Genomic DNA, 19,369 nt, shown 5'->3' on the forward strand with positions numbered 1-19,369 from the left:
AAATCAATAAAACTTGAAACGGTTTGAAGTTGCACATCATTTTCTCCCCCCCTTGAACTTTCCCTTGTTTTTTTTTTACTATTAAACAAAGAAAATGAAACAAGAGGGAGGAGGAGGACGGGAAAAAAAAAAAAAAGTGTCACAGAGACAGATCTGAACAAACGGTTGTGTGAATGCACCGCTGCGTTATCATTCAGCGCCCTCGCGCCCCTCCCGCCATCCCGCGCCCACGCAGCAGCACACTTCCTCGGACACCTGTTTCTCCGGCTCTTTCAGCTCTTTGAGGAATTTGCATCTCAAATGGGGTTGAATTCCCACAGCGAGGTCCAGGGCGCCTCACGCAGCCACTCGCTCTTCGCTCCCCCTTCAATGGAGGCTTCTTGCGCCGCACATAACAGGCCTTCTTATATTCCTCCCGCTCCCCCCCTCCTCCTTTTTTAACCACATTCAGCTGCGGCCCGAGAACACGACCGCTGGGAATCTCGTCCTTTACATTCTAATTCCCTCAGCGTTCTCAACACTGCGGCGATTTAGTCAGGGGAAGGGCCTGGATGGAGGGAACTGCAGTAACGAATGACAACGCACTTGGTGGAAGTCATTAAAGAGCGTCTTTGCGGCCGTCACTGTGGTGGTTTACATTTCCAATCCTGACTCATCATCTCCTCGCAATCCCTAAACAATGGCTGCCTGTCCACCCCCTTCTTAAGCCCACCCCGCCCCGCCCCGCCCCACCTTGCCCTGCCCTGCATCCCCCACCGTGCCCCTCTTTCACCCTGCGCAGTGCTCGGTGACCCTGGCGAGACTGGAGTCCAGACGGGAGAGGGTGTAATGGAAGAACTTGTCTTCATGGCTAATCTGCAGAGAGGAGGAGGAGGAGGAGACGTGACCCAGACGTGCCCCCATAACCGCCCTTGGAAAAGAGCTGAGCTGAATTCTGAGTATTTGTGGTATAAAGGCACCGTTTAGGTTCATCGATGTCTTGGTGATTTCAAAATAAAATACCAGGGACCCTGGTACATCTGTAAAAAAGTTCAAATGGCACTGAAGTATTAAGGATTCTTTTGTTTGTTTACAATTTGAGCATATTCATGAAAAACAGAAAACTCTTGAAATAATCAGTTCAGATGGTTGGTTTTTTTTTTCATCTTTTTTACATGAGGTCAGAGTTTATTTTAGTGTTTAAGGCTTTAGAAACAGCTGACATGGTTAACTTTTCACAGACGTTGCTTATTCTTTTCATATCTCCTTGCAGAAAGATGTTGCCAATATATTAACTAATAAATGTAAAGCAGCCAAAAAAAACAATTTGAGAAAATATAAGCGCCATTTATTTCCCACCCATCTTAGAAATGCCATTACACAGAGGTCAAGTTGCTACTGAACCCTTGTTCGGACTGAAAATAGTACAGTGTTTAAAAAAACCCACAACAACACAAGGGGCTATGTTGGTGCAGACGTGTTGCGACGTGCACTGGCAAGAAGATGAAACCTGATCCAGGAAGTCCAGTTGGAGAAATACTGTACATGAGCTTTTAAGAGTCTTCAGACACAGAAACACAACGCATTGTTTAATCAGGCGGGATTATACCACCGTGGAAAAGTCGGCACTGAGCAGTCAGAGGTTCTCCTGCAGCACAAGACCCCCGAGGGCTCAACAGACACTGAAGCAAGTAATCAAAAGTATCATAAAGGAAGAAACAGAATCAGCTTTTGGTGATTTCAATTTAGTACTCGTTCATTTTTCATCCATTCTCTGTAGAATCCATCTATTTATCCCCTGGTCACATCAAACAGAGGAAGATAATCACAGTCGCACCTCAAATGCATGTTTTTGTGACTGTGGGAGAAAATGTAAAAACAACGTGCAATCTCCACGCAGGTAGGCCCCCCCGAGCTGAACCTGGACATGAGCCAGGGACTTTCTCACCAAGAGGTGAGAGTGCTAAAACTGTGCAGCCTCAAAATGATCCATGACCTGCAAAATAAAAGCGAGGCGAGGGGAAATGTATTTCTGTCGCGCTGTTCATACAAAAGGCAATTCACATTCAAAATACATTAAAACAAAGTGATTAAGAAAGACACACAAAAAAAGACAATAAATACAGTCAAAGTTTTATTAAGATAGAGGTAATAAAATAGCTAAATGTATAGTTTATTAGAAAAACGTGCAGATCCTAAAGTAGTTTGTAATCTGGTCGATTAAAGTTGTTAAGTTACAGGTTCTGTTTCTTAGTTTCCACACATATCTGGATTCATTAAATTCATCTTTGTTTTTCATAGTTGTTTAAGGAGTAAACCACTTATAACTGATACATGTTATATTTCAGTCGAGTTATTCTAGTTATACCTATTAATAAGACATTTGATTTCAAGAAAAACCTCATTCCAACTAAACTTGATATGAAACTAGTATTTTAAGCGACACGCATGAAACTAAAAGTTCCTCTTGGTATCTTAATGAATCATACATTTTAAGAACACTCTCATGAATCATACTTGTGAGAAAAGTGAGTTCAAGACAATTTATCTTGAAAATTCTGTTTGAAAGTACAGTGGAGATCCACCACCAAAGTTCACAAACTCCATTACAATGAGTGAACGCACTCCTGCAGATAATCAAAGCAAGTACAATACATGGTTACTACAATATTTTCCTCATTTGAATACTGGTTTGCATTCAGTTTTGACCTTTTGGCCTTTTCTCCTGATTCTCAGAACATTTTGTTGATATCGTGCATCGTAGATGATGAGCTGTGAAGAAACGCTCGTCCAAAACGGTTTTGTACATTTTTAGAGAAAGTGTGTCGCCTTTTATTTATTTTTTTTATTGCTGATAACTTCAGCTTCTTTCAAATACTCTTACTCTTAAAATACTTGTATACCCTGCCATGTTGCCAGTTAACATCATTAATCGTGAAACGCTCCTCCAGTTGTTTTGACCTGTGCCATCTTTTTAGAGCTGAGGGGCTGTGATCAAATAGTAATGTAAAAAAAAAAAAAAACAAAGTCCCAGTTTTATCATCTGATATATTGCGTGTATATTTTCTTGGGAATAAAATGTGAATTTCTGCCAATTCTTGAATTGCTTTTAATGTCAAATCAACCCCAAAAGAATTCTGTATCTACGCTCGTGAACATTTTTAAAAATAAAACAAAAATACTTCACTGAAAGAGCATTTTCTTAACTTTTTCATAAATGAGGTTATCGAAATCAATGGAGATTTCATTTCTATACTATGGACACACCAGATGTGAGCATGGTAAGACATGACAAAGAGGGGACATTTCTGCTTCCTGATCATGGATTAAAATATACTGCATGATTTCAGTTCCCCGGACAAAGTTAACCTTCTTCTTCTGGTTGGTTGTCGTATCTGCAGAGCAGTCAAGTGCTTGTGTAATCAGATATCCCACACGTGATGACTCCTTCTACTCCGAGGCTGTTTATTGGGGGGGGTGGTGGTGATGGCGAGTACAGTGAGGTGGATGATCTCACGAAGCCATATGTGTGAAGCGTCTGGGAGATTATAGTCTGGCTTCATGAGCTGCAAAGCTCCTCTAAAGCTTTTTGGTAACAAGGACCGAGGGTCTGCAGCTTTATCCCCACCTGCCATCCCTTGTCAGACCCTCTGCCCGATGGGGGTGATTAGATTGGGCTGGGGGGGTAGAAGTCAAGATGTGCGGAGAAATAAAAATGTATTTCTTTTTTTAACGTTTGAGATAGGATGCTTCTAACTGCTTCAGAGCCATTTAAAGATGTAAAACCATAGAAAATTAAAGGTTTTTCAGGAAAAAGCTTTACCCCCCCCCCCCCTCAGATAGATACTTATATAATCCCCGATCCGGGTCAGAAAAGTGATTATCAGGTCTTGAACTTTGGGTCACCAGCAGGAGCCCTTTTCTGATGACATGAGAGTCCCGGAGGACTAATTAGGGTCCAACAGCTCACTGAAGCATGGAGGACGGAAGAAGACAAGTCAGTCAAAGGAAGATGAAGCAGATGTCTGGAAAAAAAAAAAAAAAAAAAGTTGAAATGTTTCAGCATCTAAAACGGAGAACAAGTGTTTCTAAATAGTCTGAAACAAGGGAGATCAAATAATGGATGGTTTGTTCATGCAGTCAGAAAGATCACAGGAAGACAAGCGCAGGACTGTGGAGGGAAAATTGATTTTTTTTTTTTTATTGCTTATTCATTCGACGTGTCGAAAGAGATTCACTGATCGCTGATGAGTGCATCACGTTAAACACGACCATTCTCTGTCTGAGGACAAGCAATGATATGAAAAGCGTCATCACTCTGCCCTCAATGCACTGTATAACCTGAATGTGTTTTAAAAAAAACAAAAAACAAAAAACAGCTTTGATGAATCGTTTCAAGTAGCAGAGCTGCACGTGCGGGGCAGGAAGCCGACTGGAAGGTGTCGAGGGTCAGACAGATGCTCAGTCAATGGGCAGTGGACAGGAAGGGTGTGTGTGTATGTGTGTGTGTGTGTGTGTACCCTTTTTACGGCTGTGCTCAAGATAACAGTAGCTGCACATCCAGCCCCAATAATCCCAGATGCATCAGCGTCTGATGCCAGGTTATGATTTGTAGCTGGGGAAAAAAAAAAGAAGATAACTCACACCTGTTGGTTCCAGATGGAGGATGCCCCCAATTCTCCATTACCAGAAGAATACCAGCTGAATGTGAAATGAATCATCGTGGGACTGATTTATGCTGCTCATAATTCGAGTGACATGAAAAAGTACTTTTAGCCAAGCAGACTGACTAAAGCAATGTCGTATAAAAGATCAAGCAGATAAGTTCACTTGACAAATACTATAGAAAAGCATGTATTCTTAATAGGAGATTAAGTCCTTTTCTCTTCTTTTGTAGTCAAACTGTCATTATTGAAGAAACCAGCTATAAAAGAGCCCATTTCCCCCATAATGCTTCTTCTCCTTTTCATTTCAAAGTGTTTCATGTTCGGTTAACATGGCTACTGGTTACATACTAAACAGACTCCAAAGCTATCAGGTTTTCTTCTTGTGGCTGCCCTGTCGTGACCTTTGAACTGTTCAACAAACTTCTCTCAAATTGAAGATCCCTTCTATACAACCTGCTGCAGGTTTTGTAGGTTTGACAATATCCTGATGTGCCTTAGTGTTTCAGACTGCATGCATTAAATTTTTTTTTGTGTGTGTGTGTGTGTAGATAACTTTAAAGAATCAGGTGCATTCAGGCAGAAAATTGTGCTGGCAGGCAAAATATTGACTTGTTGAGTGTGTTATTAAGCTGTGTTGTTATTGTGGCCAGATATTGACGCTAAAGTCGTCAAATCGTGTGAAATCTTCATCAGTCTATAAAGCTGACATACTGAGCGAAATGCTTCATAACTCAACGATACCGACGGCAGCGGCAGTTATTTGTGGTAAAACCTTGTTTCCAAACTAATAGTGCTGTTTGATATTACTGGTAGTGGCTGGAACGTCATCCAAGGCAATGCAATGTGTCTTTATTGTTTAATGTAGAGTAATTTTTACTGTAAATTAGATACCAAAAATACAATTTTAGTGAGTATAATAGTAATTTTAACGGATCTGTTGGTTGTTTGTGTTTTTCGAGGCTGCAGTCATGTTTTCACTCACTCTGTGCGTCGCAGTGTCACGTTCTGTTGTCCTCCGTGCCTTGTAAAGTTCCTTTGGCACTGTTTGTGCTGCATGTTTATCTCTTCACCGGGGATGTTTGTTCACTCGGCCGTGCGTTGTCGATGCGGTTGTGTACTAATCTGTATTGATCTGAAGTCACTTCCTGCCATTGTTGTGTCACATCCCCACTGTCTCCTCTCTTCCTGTCCATCAAGTCCTCTCTTTCCCCCGGCAAGGAAACCGGGTTTTGGGGGGGGGGGGGGGGGGGGCAGAGAGGATGCACAGAGGTGGAGTGGGGAGCGATGTGCATGCATGCAGGAGAGAGTCGGCCGGCCTGCGGCTCTGATAACAGGCTGACAGCGCAGGCGGCCTATAATAAGACTGAAGAGAAACATTAAGACACTCTGGTATGTGTAGTTGATTTAATACCTTCAACATACTGAGGATCACAACTGCTGTAAACAAGATTTTGATCATTTTAAGTATTGCATGAGATGAGTTCTCTTTTGTTTTGTTAGGGATTTCAGCTGCTTTAGCTGATCCCAGCTGACGAGGTTGATCCAGGCCAGGCCACCAGTAGGCTCAAAGAGATAATTAGTCAAATCAGGAAATGTTTTTTATTGGACATGATATTATTGTCATGATTTTTCTTCTGTGATTCTTCGTTGGATCAAATAGTGTGCGGTTGCTCACTTCTGCAAGACAACCTCAGATGTGTTTCTTCTTTATGACTGACAGCTCCAATATAAAAAGAAAATGCGTTGGTTTTTGTTGTTGTTGCGAGGACTCACAAATTAAATAAGGCGACAGAAAATGGGGATGTTCCATCAATATAGGATTGTGTGAGTGAGAAGAAGTAAGGGATGTTATGTGGCAGGTGACCTCATAGCCTGGTATAATTGAGACTAACGACAAAAGCACATGTGCATCGGGACCGTTCGGTTTGAGGTTACAATAGCTCATTGTGTTGCGTCCAGTATAGTCACGGCTGTTACATAGTGTGTGAACGTGTCAAACTCGGTAGTGTGTTTTTTTGTGCACTTTCAGGGGTGTGTGTGTGTGTGTGTGTGTGTGTGTGTGTGTGTGTGCCTTTTGCAACCTTGAAACCAAGCAGAGGGCTTGTGTTTCCAAAACTCTGTGAAGTTCGGACAGCCATAAAACTCTATTAAAAAGTTCACATTACATGTGGGGGGGGGGGGTTAAAAGATTCAGTCAATTTCTAAATCCTGCAGCTCAGTTCATACACTGTTTCTGGATTGTTCTACTGTTCTCCTGACACATCACTGTTTCACACAGGTTTTTTTTTTTTTGGGGGGGGGGGGGGGGTCGCCCTGTGATCCAGCAGCAGTACAGAGGAAGAGGAAGAGTGTTTTCCCGCCTTTCTGCCTGCATGGATCTCCCAGCAGGAGGAGGAGGGAAATGTGGGTTTAAGACTTTTCTGCAGTTTTTACGTTCAGACTGCAGGATAACACAGATTTTAGACATGCATCTTCTCACATGCTTCACATTTTAATGTCTTATATATCTGGATTTATTTTCTGAATGTGTTGAGCTTCCATCCTTCAGACACACAGCCGCGAGTAAAAACCACGACACCACTAACTCTTCTGTCAACAAATCCTCCACACGTCCCACTTTAAAGCCACCATTGCTTTCTGTTTTCGGCATGCTTCGAAAGGGTGTGGAGGATTTTGTGTTTTTAGAGACATCTGAGAGACCTGGGAAAAGTAGAAAAGAAAAACAGAAAGTGATGCAATCGAATAGTTTAGCTCATGAGTGACTAATAAAGTAACAGGGTCCTTTTTGATCACCTCCATTCTTCCCTAAGAGTTGCGGTGTTTGGATAGTGTGCATCCTGTCATTTTTGCAAACATCTTTCACAAACAGTTAATTTGTCTGTTGGTTACTTTCTGCTTTGGAAAAATTGAGTTTCATATTAATTGTGTATTTCACTTTTATTGTCGTAGTGCTTAGAATAGATTCCCTATTTTGGAGAATGTGCAGCCTTAAACTGTGAGATTGTCTGTCTCTATGTGTGGGATGGGTGTATTAAATATGGGAGAGATGGACAACCTTATAATGCCTTTGTGAGGAGTCTGTCGTATTTTGAAAACAAATTGCACCTTTATTTCACTCCGCTCTTGGTTAATATATGTTATGTGACTGTTGCTTTCAGTAATTAGTTTCGTCATTACCTTCATTTGTAAATAAAATTCTGATTTACAAGAGACGACACCCTCACAGGATCAGATTTACAACAGACATCGGCCTTATCTTAGAAATATTTCGCCTCCTACCTCGGGAGTTTGCGCATGCCACCAAATAAACAAACCATACCGCTCTTTATCCTGTGTCAGACAGGAGGCAAATACAAGCACTGATACATCTCCCTGCGAGAGTAAACAAATCATGGTGTCACCTTTCTGCCTCGGGTGATACATGAGCCTCTCAGTTTTGTTCCAATTAAAACTCTTGGCTGTCCTGCATAAGAGAAGATGACACCCCACCCCCCAAAGTATGTTTCTCCACTGACCTTGAGTGAGTTCATGCAGAAGTTATTTATACCTTTTTCGTGCAAACTGTCAGGGATTTCCCTCTGCTGCCATCATATATTTATATTTGATAAACACAGCATTTGGCAGCAGAAGACAACAACAGGCCGAAAGCAGGAAGGTTTCTGTCAACAGGCAATTCCGGTCGACTGTCCCACAGACAGTCAGTGAAATGAGACCCATCACATGCGATGGTCTCTACGGAGCATGACTTTCTACCCAGCAGATTAAAACCACTTGATTTAATTGGTGTAACTACATGTCGGGCCCCGGAAGCCGACGCATCTCTGATTCCAGACTTTTAATCCACGCACAAACTCTTTCGGAATTCACAGTATGTCGAGTGGTTGCCGCTGATCTTGATGTCTGACTGAGTGGCGTGCAGCTGGGTCATCGGGGTCATGAAGTCATGAAAACATCTTGCAACCTCTTAGCACACGTGCTAAATTGAATCAGGGCAGAGCGCTGCTGTGGAGGCACACAGAAGCTCGGTGACGGAGCTGAACGGCTGCTGCTTCCTGGCCTCCGACATAAAGGTCCATCAGCTGGACAACATGCAGGATCTGCACGTGTTTCTTTATAAAACTCTTTTAGTGGACAAAATGATGGCATACAACTGTGAATCAAGAACCGAAATAACATTGAAAACACTGTCCTTTTTCAGTACTGAATTGTTATACAGTACAGAATTGGAATGATTATTACCTGATGTGTTGCAATCTCTTTAAATAAACACCATGTATTTGCCAAAACACTGATATCGTAAAGTAAAATTTGGGGTGATATTGTCTGAGCGTGTATGTGGGGAGTATGTGGTGCCGAATCCGCAGCTCAAGTCTTTTGGACAAGTGAGAAAAGTGGTCATTGTATTGACTTTTGTGTTTGACATCTTGGTGTCAATCACCTCAGTCGCCTCGCTGACGTGAGTAAAAGGAGGAGCGGAGGAAGTGAACGGGCAGCAACGGAGCACAAATGGTTTCAGCCTTCTTGAAGTGTTGACTTTGACGACATCCTGATAATCAAGCCTGAAATATGAGACCGACCGCAGATTCAATGAGTAATGTCAGCGGTGCTGATGGCTCAGTCTCTGCCCCGGGGGTTTCATTTTTCACCAGGCGTCGTCAGAGCTGCTCTCAGGTTTTCTGTCGGGCATGTGATGTCAAGGATTCTCAGAGCGGTGTGCGAGTCCGAGTCAGAGCTGATCACACGTGAAGCATCCAGGAGTCAGCTGTCTCACTACAGGGGGGTGGGTGGGTGGGGTTTGCTGCTCTGTGCATGTGGTCTGACAGCTTAACACAACACATCAAACAACTGTCAGACCCCGACCAGCATTCACACGCACACACTTAAACAACAAGAACACACACCTCGTGCTCTACTGGTGCTGCAAGCGTCACCCAACCAGACTCGTAAAGACGCAAACACAAGGTCAGGAGAAAAAGATCAAAGTGATGCTGCACGGTGCTACAGACAGACTGACACTGGCGGCACTGCAGCGACGTGTCTCCGCGTCTTCGTGTAGCGTCGGAGAAACGTCCACACACATCTTCTCGATGTTGCCGGTGACTCAGTGGTGAGTATTGAATGAATTGAACGAAGGGTGAGGACGAGCGGTGAAATGCCTCGGGGTGGTTAAATAAAAGGAACGTCCCCGGTGCCTTCATGGTGTGTGGTTTATAGCGGAAGGCCACACATGAGAGGACAACACCAACCACAATCAATATGAGCCACAGGTGGGCAATTAAGAGGAAAAACAAGCCGCATGTTGTGGAAACGGGAGCTCTGGCATGCTGGTGGAGAGTCCAATCGGAAGTTGTCACTCCTAAAATCTAAAAAATAAAAAAGTTTTCGGGGGACTTTTGTCTCTCGGAGGTCATCCTTGCAGAACGACTCCCCTCATTTCATTTTTGAGAAGCCGATCCGTAAATGATGATAAGTGGATTCTGGGAATGTGGGTGGACTGCAGCTTTATTCACATCCTCATCAACAAATGGGGCTAAAAACAGATCACTATCCCACCAGAGTACAGATAGGAAACTTGCTTTGATTCATTCGTTCGCTCCACTTTGCTTTTTTTTTTTCCTGTTCTGGCAAACATCCTGCAGCAGGGAGAAGACGTTCGAATGGAGCCACACAATCACTTTGGGTTTGATTAACAAACAGCAGGCTCACATCACAATAACTGGCAACAACAAGTGGTTTCCCTGAGGGTAAATGACGTTGGTGACAGCAGAGGATACGGGAATAAATCCTCATCTCGATAATCAGAGGATGGTTGGGGGGGGGCAAAGCGCAGAATTGGGTAGAAGGAGGGAAGAGGCAGAGTCCGAGTGGCGGAGGAAGGGATGGGAGGAGGATGAATGCTGAGTGATACAGTAGTTGTGTCTAAAGGTCGGTGCCCTGGCGCCACGGCTGCCACTTTGCTGAGAGACGGAGCAGACGGCAGACTGAGACGTCCCACCTGGGACAGAAAAACACAATGAACACGAGAAACGCAGAACAGGAGACGTCTTAAAAAGAGTTCCCCTCCCCTGTTTCCCCCAGTTAAGTGCTTTCAAAGTTTAGAATGCGTTATGTTTTAAGGAGCGACAATTTGGCACTTTGAAGGACAGCTTAAAATAGTAACGATGAAGTAACATTGATGTGCCAATAATAAAAAGGCAAGAATCCAATATTTTTGTGTTTCCTGTCATTATATTTAATGGTGTGACAGCTGAAACTCGTGGTCAAATAAGGAACTGAGTTTTGAGATTTTCAGAGGAAACGGGGAGGTAATTGAAGAAAACTGTGTTTCACCGGCATGTTTCTGCAGTTTCACTACTCTGTTCTAGGCCCCTTTAATACAGATTGGACTAGTAAATAAAATATATTGTGGTTAATGCTGCAATATTTGCTGCTGGAAGCTCTCAGATGTTTCTCACTCAGCCAGTTAGGAAGCTCCCAATATTGAGATGATTTTTCTTCCTACTGGGAAGTGGGACTTTTCCCACCTCAAAGCTCGTCATTGCAACCAGTCACTACAAACTGCTAAAAGAAGGATTGACAAAGTACTCAAAACATTAATTTCTCTCAAGCCATTTGAATGCAGTGATTGTCACAGCAACAGATCCAAAACCACTCAAACTACAAATGAGTTGTTTTTGGACATTGTTTTGAATCCTTCAACATCTCCTATTGCAACTTACCGGTACACAGCAGAAAATTTCCCAAATACATTTTGCGAATCAGGAAGTAATCGCCACTCAACATGAGATTCTTCTGTTCTGGCAGATTCAAGGTACAACTACAAGTTAATATTGTTGTTTTAAAAAACAAACCAAAAAGAGGTAGAATATAAGTTTATATTGTATGTCGTCCTATCAGAACACACTTCCGCCATACTTGTTTTTGTTACATTTAAGGCTTTCATGGCCGCCAGGATATTCAAGGAACTTTATTTCAAATGTTGTATTAAGTTGTACTTCATTCTTGTCTACTTAATTCTACCCTTGATAAAACACAGTTCATTAAAAAAACAGCTTCTTTTTTGTTTGTTGTTTGTTGATTTTTAACCAGGAACTTGCTTTGCATATGTAATTGGTAAAAAAAACAAAAACAAACAAACAAAGGTGTGGCTCTTACTTCATGTCTACCGGTACTTCTAACATAACATCAAAGAGAAGATCCAATAAAATACTAAAATACTCAAATAAAAATGTTACAATAAAATTAAAGCTGAGTTTTATTTCATTTTGTAATCTAAAGACCATATGCAGGTTGTAGAATTGCATAACCTTTATAACATGTATATGTTTTCAAATAAAAAGGGTCAAAAATACCTTGAAAATGATCAAAAGCAAACATCTTTAATTGTATTTTCATGTTGTGGTTAAGTTGTTGGTGCATGTCCAGGCAAAGGATGTAAGAGACCCCGAAATGTAAATACACTTGCAGGATGTTCCAGTTTCAAAAACGATTCTCCATTGATATTAAAATTTAGAGTCATCTTGTCCAGACGTAACCCTACCCAAGGAACTTTGATCCTGTGAACAAAATAAAACTGTTGCAAGTTAGAAAGCATCAAGATTCAAGTAGAAAATGTGAAAAGAAAAGAAAGAAAGGAAAAAAGAAAGAATTAAATAAATGTCTGAAGAAACCAAATATACAGTATCGTGCAGGTTAAAATCGCAGTGAAGTGCTTATCAAATGTATGGGAAGTAGAGTGGGTGTGTACGCAGAGCAGAGCGGAGCGGGGGAGGAGTTGAGCAGGGGGGGTGGGGGGGTCAGGGGAGGGCGCAAGTCGGAGTGGGGGTATATAAGCGAGGGCAGATTTCACACATAGCAACAGAGTTCAGACTGCTGTCAGCTATCGTGGATCTATCTGCACCCGTACAAAGACTTTTATTCATCTTTGGAAAGAGAAAACCAAGAATGGAGATGGAGCCAACGGTGGGTCCTTATGAGTACTACGACTACGAGGAGACAGAAAACTCCACCATGTGTGACTATTCCGAGTGGACGCCGTCATACTCTGTCATCCCGGTGCTCTACATGCTCATTTTCATCCTTGGCCTCTCTGGAAACGGCGTGGTCATCTTCACCGTGTGGAGAGCCCAGGGCAAGCGGCGAGCTGCCGACGTCTACATCGGCAACCTGGCCCTGGCCGACCTCACCTTCGTGGTAACGCTGCCTCTGTGGGCCGTCTACACCGCCATGGGCTACCACTGGCCATTTGGAATGGCTCTCTGCAAGATCAGCAGCTACGTGATCCTTCTCAACATGTACGCCAGCGTCTTCTGCCTCACCTGCATGAGCTTCGACCGCTACCTGGCCATAGTTCACTCGCTGTCCAGCACCCAGCTGCGGACGCGGGGCCACATGCACGGCTCGCTAACGGCCATCTGGCTGCTGTCTGGGCTGCTGGCCGCCCCGACTCTCATCCTCCGCACCACCAAGTACGATGGAGAAACCAACCGCACGTCCTGCGCCATGGACTTCAGCCTGGTGGTGACGAGTAAGGAGCAGGAGAACCTGTGGATCGCCGGCCTCAGTATCTCCTCCTCCACTTTGGGCTTTCTCCTGCCTTTCTTGGCAATGATGGTGTGCTACGGCTTCATCGGCTGTACTGTTACCCGCCACTTCAACACTCTGCGCAAGGAAGACCAGCGCAAGAGGAGGCTGCTGAAGATCATCACAACGCTGGTGGTAGTTTTTGCCGCCTGCTGGATGCCGTTCCATGTGTTGAAAAGCGCCGACGCCCTGTCCTACCTGGACCTGTTCCCTGCTACCTGTGCCTTCCTGCGCTTCCTCCTGCTGGCTCACCCCTACGCCACCTGCCTGGCCTACATCAACAGCTGCCTCAACCCTTTCCTCTACGCCTTCTTCGACCTGCGCTTCAGATCCCAGTGCCTGTGCCTGCTCAACCTGAAAAAGTTCCTGCAGGAAAGCCCGGCCAACTCCCTGTCCTCACAGAAGACAGAGGCTCAGTCTCCGGCCACAAAGGTGTGACACCCAACCAGGATGCCCAGAGGCATGCTGGGGAGGAGGTGAGCATTGCAGAACAATGCAAGGCAAATCAAAACTCGGTGGGTGCTTGCTTACAGACCGTCTACGGTCACTTTCAGGGTGTCACCTTTGCTCCCCTCTGATGCGACTGGCTATGGTTTTTGGACTCGCTGAAAATCCAGCCTTCACAAACAGGAAAGCAGAACTGATCGAAAACCGGGGAACAAGCCTAAAACAAACTTTTGTAAAAAAAAATGTTAAAAAAGGCAAAAAGTATGGAAGGAGAATGACGGTTTCACAAGTTTGTCTCAGTTTGCAAGTGGACTTTTAAGCTAAGTACTGAGCTTTGAACTCTGAAACTGTGTCCTGAAGTCACAGTGACATGTAATAGTCACGTTTTTGCCTCTGCTGTTCTTGTTGTTATTAGTAAACACCCGAGTGTGGTAGTGCGGTATCTACTCCTAGATCATCGTGTCCGGTGTATCAGTCTGTAGTACCGGTATCTGTGCCCCAGACAGAAAAGCGACATTTGCGTGATGGGTGTGTCAGTCAACGAGACGTGTTTGAGTCAGATAAGACTGTGTGTGTGTGTGTGTGTGTGTGTGTGTGTGTGTGTGTGTGTGTGTGTGTGTGTGTGTGTGTGTGTGTGTGTGTGTGTGTGTGTGTGTGTGTGTGTGTGTGTGTGTGTGTGTGTGTGTAGATACTGCAGATAGACAAATGGCAGCTGACAAATGGATCCAGGTTGGTGAAAGACCCAATTAAAAAGGTGACTGTTTTGACAGTCTCCTGGCACATCTGCCTGTGAAGGACCACATTTGTGTGTCAGAATATCAATGAATTTGTTCCTGACAAGCATTCTGTGAATACACATTATTTTTTTGAACTCGTGTCTATAATTTGCTAATAAAAAGGTGCTCTGAAAAAAAAAAAAAAAGAAGAAGAAAAAAAAAGAAGCTCTTCTCTGTCCAGTGTCACTCTGCTGCAGCTTGTTAAGGCTCCCTGGAATGTATTTTCTCCTGTCTGGTGAATATGCTTCTTCCTGTTGGTGTGTTGCTGCGAGGGGGCCGTCTCCTTTCCATTGTGTTTCACAGGGCTGAAATCAAAGCATATGTCTGCAGGAAATGCACGGTCCACTTCTGTTTCCCTCTCCCAACGTTCTCGTTTCTTCTCTTTCCATCCGACCAGCAGGAAAAAAAAAATGTGCAAAGGTTTTCTCAAATGGATGATTCTGTTCCAGAGATACTAAAACCTTCAGTGGTAATTATCACAAAAATTACAGTGGTACGTCGGAAGAAATACTGCTTCAATTTTTAAATCCCTTTCAAAGTTGTTGTTGTTCATCATGTAAGTTTAAGAAAGGAGGTGGGAATGAACCATACAATTACAATATATATTTCATGTCACATTTTTATTTGCAAAAGTCTTCATTCATTTCAGTGTTTATAGTCTACAATGAATAGATAATAACCAGCAGCCCGCAGGCTCCATGTGACCCTCCATAGTCAGTGAAAAATTGTTAGTTCATAGTTTATGAGAACACTGAACTCATTGTAACCACATGCAAACACAATTTCAGATGTAAATACTTTGTGACCGCAGGGTTGAATTAAACTTGGGATCAACTTTTCCTCAATGTTAAGTCATAAATTGGCCCCTTGGCAGTAACGAAGGGAGTGTCGCAGCCCTCGCAGTGGTTAAAGTTGCTCATCCCTGGTTCAGCAAATATAAATAACTTCAACATCTTAAAGCATTTCTCCTACATCCAACCATGAATTGGATGTGCGATGCTACTCTGGATCTGCTCAGTATTCTGGTGCAGTTTCAGCCACGTGACTTTTCGTTCTCCCTGTACAAAGACGTCATATTTAATTCTCCCATAGGCAAATTATCCATCTTGCATCTGCTTCGTTTTGTGGGTCATTTTCACTTTTTCACCCGCAATGAATGAAATGTTTTGCTCAGTAAAGGTCATTTCTGTGTGTTTTTGTTCAATTTTATAAGAGAGCGAGCACGCAGTGCTGCAAATGTGAACTAAAATTAAAGCCGAAGTTAAAATAAAGAACAGACCCTTTGTGTTGAAATGTAACAGATTAAAAAGTTATTAGGAACATAAATACCGGTGCATCAAATTAGTAGACTTTTTCATACGTTCAGATGATTTTCCAATTTAGATTGAATGAAAGTTTGTAGTTTACATGGGATGAGAATTAAAATAACAAAAGAAAGAAAGTACCCATTGAAATGATATTCAAATTTTTTTCATGCGTTTTTCATGCATTTTCTATTGGAGTCTTTAAAATCTCCTCTCAAGTAGAATTACAAAACATTTGTTTTGTTACTTTTCACCTCAGTCCATCCTCTTTAATTCTTCAGGTAATCTATTGTTATCTAATGTGATCAACAGTGTGATAATTGCTTTCAGCATGTCAACACTACTGCTGAGCTTTAAATTACAATTCACTGGTTAACCAATTTTGACCGTAATGAGCTTTTTGCAGGAGAAACAGCGGGGACACAGAGGGATTGGACTAATCCTTGGTTACTTATTTGTGATGGCTGTCGACTGTCTGCCTCAATTGTAATGCCTGTAATGTAGCTTGAGTCTAAATCAATTACAGTTAAGGTCCAAATCAGGGGACCACTTTTTTTGGGGGGTACATGTGACCGGACTGAACTCTTCTGGTGACGGAAGCTTTTAGCTGTGAATTCAGGTTCAAACAGGTGACATGGCGTTTGTCAGTGTGAAAAGAAAAAAAAAAAAAAAGAATGCAACAGCTGCAGCCACATTCATCTTGCCGCCTTCATCACTGTCTCGGATCTCTTGATTCTAATCTGAGCCGGGGCGCAAACACAGAAATGCAAATGAAATCTCTGTCAAACTGAGTTTGAAATTTACTTTAGAACCTGTTGTGCTTTGTTGTGTTTTTTGTTTTGTTTATTTTTAATAAAAGAGGGACCGTCCTAAACTGAATTTACTAACTTTCTCCAGGAAACCTGCAGAAAGTTGCATGAAACAGGCACCATGCTTTCCAGAGTCGGCGCAACAGAACGTGCCATTGGTGAGACAGCACACAGTACATTTTTGAAATCCCACACATGAGCTATTTGCTTTTCCAAGACGACTTGTCACATTATCCTCCACCTGTTCGCATCAAAACCGAACGCGAGCTGTGAAAGATCAGATGGACGGATTATTTTCATGAGTCTCTGAGTACCGTGGGGGCTTATGTGATCACGTTACGCACATTTCACAGAGGGAACTTTGCCAAAAGTGCCACAAGAGAAAAGTGATTTATTCCGTTTGATCGTCCGCTGAGCTGGGTGTTTGTCTGAGATGACAAACAAAAATGTTTTCTCACTCCTGTAATTACCGAGTGTGAAAATTAAGCGTGTCTGCACTGGAAGACTCGCCTGAAGGAATCCTGATGGGAGAGACAGTCTTCCTTTTCCCTTCTAACAAATAACAAAAACAAATAGACCGACTTTCAGCGGTATAGGGATTTTTTTTTTTTCCCCCTCAAACTGAGTACCGGTACTTGTATGAGGCATTTTTGCAGCAGAGTCATATAAAACAACAGGTACCAGACAGACTTCTAATCGTTTCTATAATTTCATTGCGTAGACACCACAGTCATCTGCTGGTAAACAGCAACTAGCTCAGCTCTAACAACACAAGACTACTGTAAATATCAGGTCTAAATATAAACATATCGTTTATACAAATTGATTAAAGTATCATTTCGAAGGTTTTCATGCAGTTATACATCTCAAGATCATTGTTGCATTACCTTTAACAGCTATAATCTCATTTTTCTTTTTTTTACCTATATTTAACCAAGTGAGTCCTATTGAGATTGCAAGATCTCTTTTTCAAGATGAAACGGTGAGTTAGAGCTTTGCACTCTGTGACAAACCTCAAAGAGCCATCATGGCACACAGTGTCCAGGCAATGCAGGCGGTGGAAACGGTAGATCACCATAGTCAAGCAAGGGGGTGGACATTGCCTCAACCAACTTTTTCCCAGGAAAAACACGACTTGTTCTCTAAAATATAAACCGAGCTTGAGCTTCTTTACAGCGGTTTCTAGATGAGGTGTAAACGTTTTAAAGCATCGTTTTGGTTTTTGAGGCATACAAACACAAGTTTTAAGCCAAACAGGAGGAGTTGTACAGCAGCTTGCAGATACTAAAGAGATTGAGCAAGGGTAACGCCACAGCAGTAAATGACACAATCATCATAAGCATAATAATGAAGCTGCACTTGTGGATGGTTAAGACCCAGGTTAACATAAATGGTAAAAATAAGTGGATCCAGGACAGAACCTTGGGGGGTCCTGATATGACATTTAAGAGACAATATAATCATATTTAACACATCGGCTCCTCTCAGGAAGATCATTTTCAAAACCAACCAGCTACCTGCAGGGACAACCTTACATTGAGCAGTCGTTGCTTCAGGATGTGGTCGTCAACAGTGTCGAAGGCCTTTGAAAGATCGACGACAAGACAAACCTCCTTATTTTCCAGCACCTTAATTACATCACTTGACAATCTCTAAGAATGCAGTGATGGTACAATGTGGTTTTCAGAAGCCAGGCTGGTAAAGGGAGAGAATGTTATTAGCATTCATGGAATCTTTCAATGAGTTACTAACCAGTCCCTCAAGGCTGTTTTTTGAGTGAGGGTGAGGTTAAAATTACATAGTTTTGTGATCAAATCAGCTGCAAGTGTTAAGAAAATATGCTTCAAAATGACCTGGACCTGCAAGGTTTTTTGGTGTCTTGCGAGAGAAGAACTCTACTTCATCCACACAAAAAAAGAAACTAAATAACAAGACTAAGCATTAAGAACAAACTTATCATTGAAAGATTTTAAGGGTGGCAACTGCTTGAACATAGAGCCAGAGGCAATGAAATGCTCATTAAGACAATTGAAATACTCAAAATTAGATAATTCCACTTCCTTTTTTTAAGTATACTTTATATTGTATTGGGGTTTTTTTGTGTTTTTTTTAAGAAATATTTTTGCTGAGTCAAGCTTAAGGGGGTTTTGTCTTGATTCATAGTTGCTTTTAGCAGCCAGTTACATTTGCACAATGAGTCCAACTGAATCTAACAGTCAAGTCTTCTCTGGCTTTTCAGGTGACGTGTTAATACAGACCGTGATGCAGTGTGAAAAGGTTTAACATCCACTCTTCACTTAAACCAGGGCCGATGTCCTTATCAGTGAAATGTAAATGCAGTTTTAAAGAGTTTCTGTTGAGCTATCCACCCTCATTCACCCATTGTCATATGAATGGGTGACTAATAGCCTGCGTCATTGTGTTGTTTTAGAGCAGGCTTGTCGCCAGGCCTACTGTACGTTACAAACACATGTCCAACTGTTATAAATCAGAACCCAATAAACTAGGCCAGGCAGAAAATAGACATAGGAAGTGTGCGCACGTTTTTACTCCGTCCCATAACAATAGGGGCTGAGCGGCAGGGCCTGCAGACCGGACCTGGAGCCTGGTCTGGCCGATGCATGGTAGGATGAGATGCTGACCTCCCAAGTGTCTTGGAGGACCCTCTGCTTCCTGCCAGCCGCTCCTCCAGAACCCCCCCCCCCCCCCCCCCCCCCCCCGCACCGTCCCAGGAGAGTGACAGACCTGACGGACAGGATAGGAGTGAGCGGGCCATGCAGGAAGAGTGAATGGATGGTGGCCAA

The 19,369-nt window shown here is 42.8% G+C and overlaps 1 protein-coding gene across 1 annotated transcript; it reads left to right on the forward strand.

The window, feature by feature from the left end:
- The first annotated feature begins 12,535 nt into the window (after positions 1-12,535).
- LOC308140727 (apelin receptor B-like) lies at positions 12,536-15,549 on the forward strand. The gene has a single exon (XM_080510626.1). It carries the CDS (start codon positions 12,591-12,593, stop codon positions 13,665-13,667), a length of 1,077 nt encoding a protein of 358 aa, XP_080366752.1. The 5' UTR covers positions 12,536-12,590; the 3' UTR covers positions 13,668-15,549.
- Positions 15,550-19,369: the final 3,820 nt, after the last annotated feature.

The sequence above is a fragment of the Blennius ocellaris genome (assembly GCF_963422515.1).
Source record: "Blennius ocellaris genome assembly, chromosome: 15".
NCBI lineage: Eukaryota > Metazoa > Chordata > Actinopteri > Blenniiformes > Blenniidae > Blennius > Blennius ocellaris.

Excerpts from the sequence above, each read along its gene's own strand:
- LOC308140727 (XM_080510626.1), top strand. The coding sequence starts at position 12,591 with ATGGAGATGGAGCCAACGGTGGGTCCTTATGAGTACTACGACTACGAG.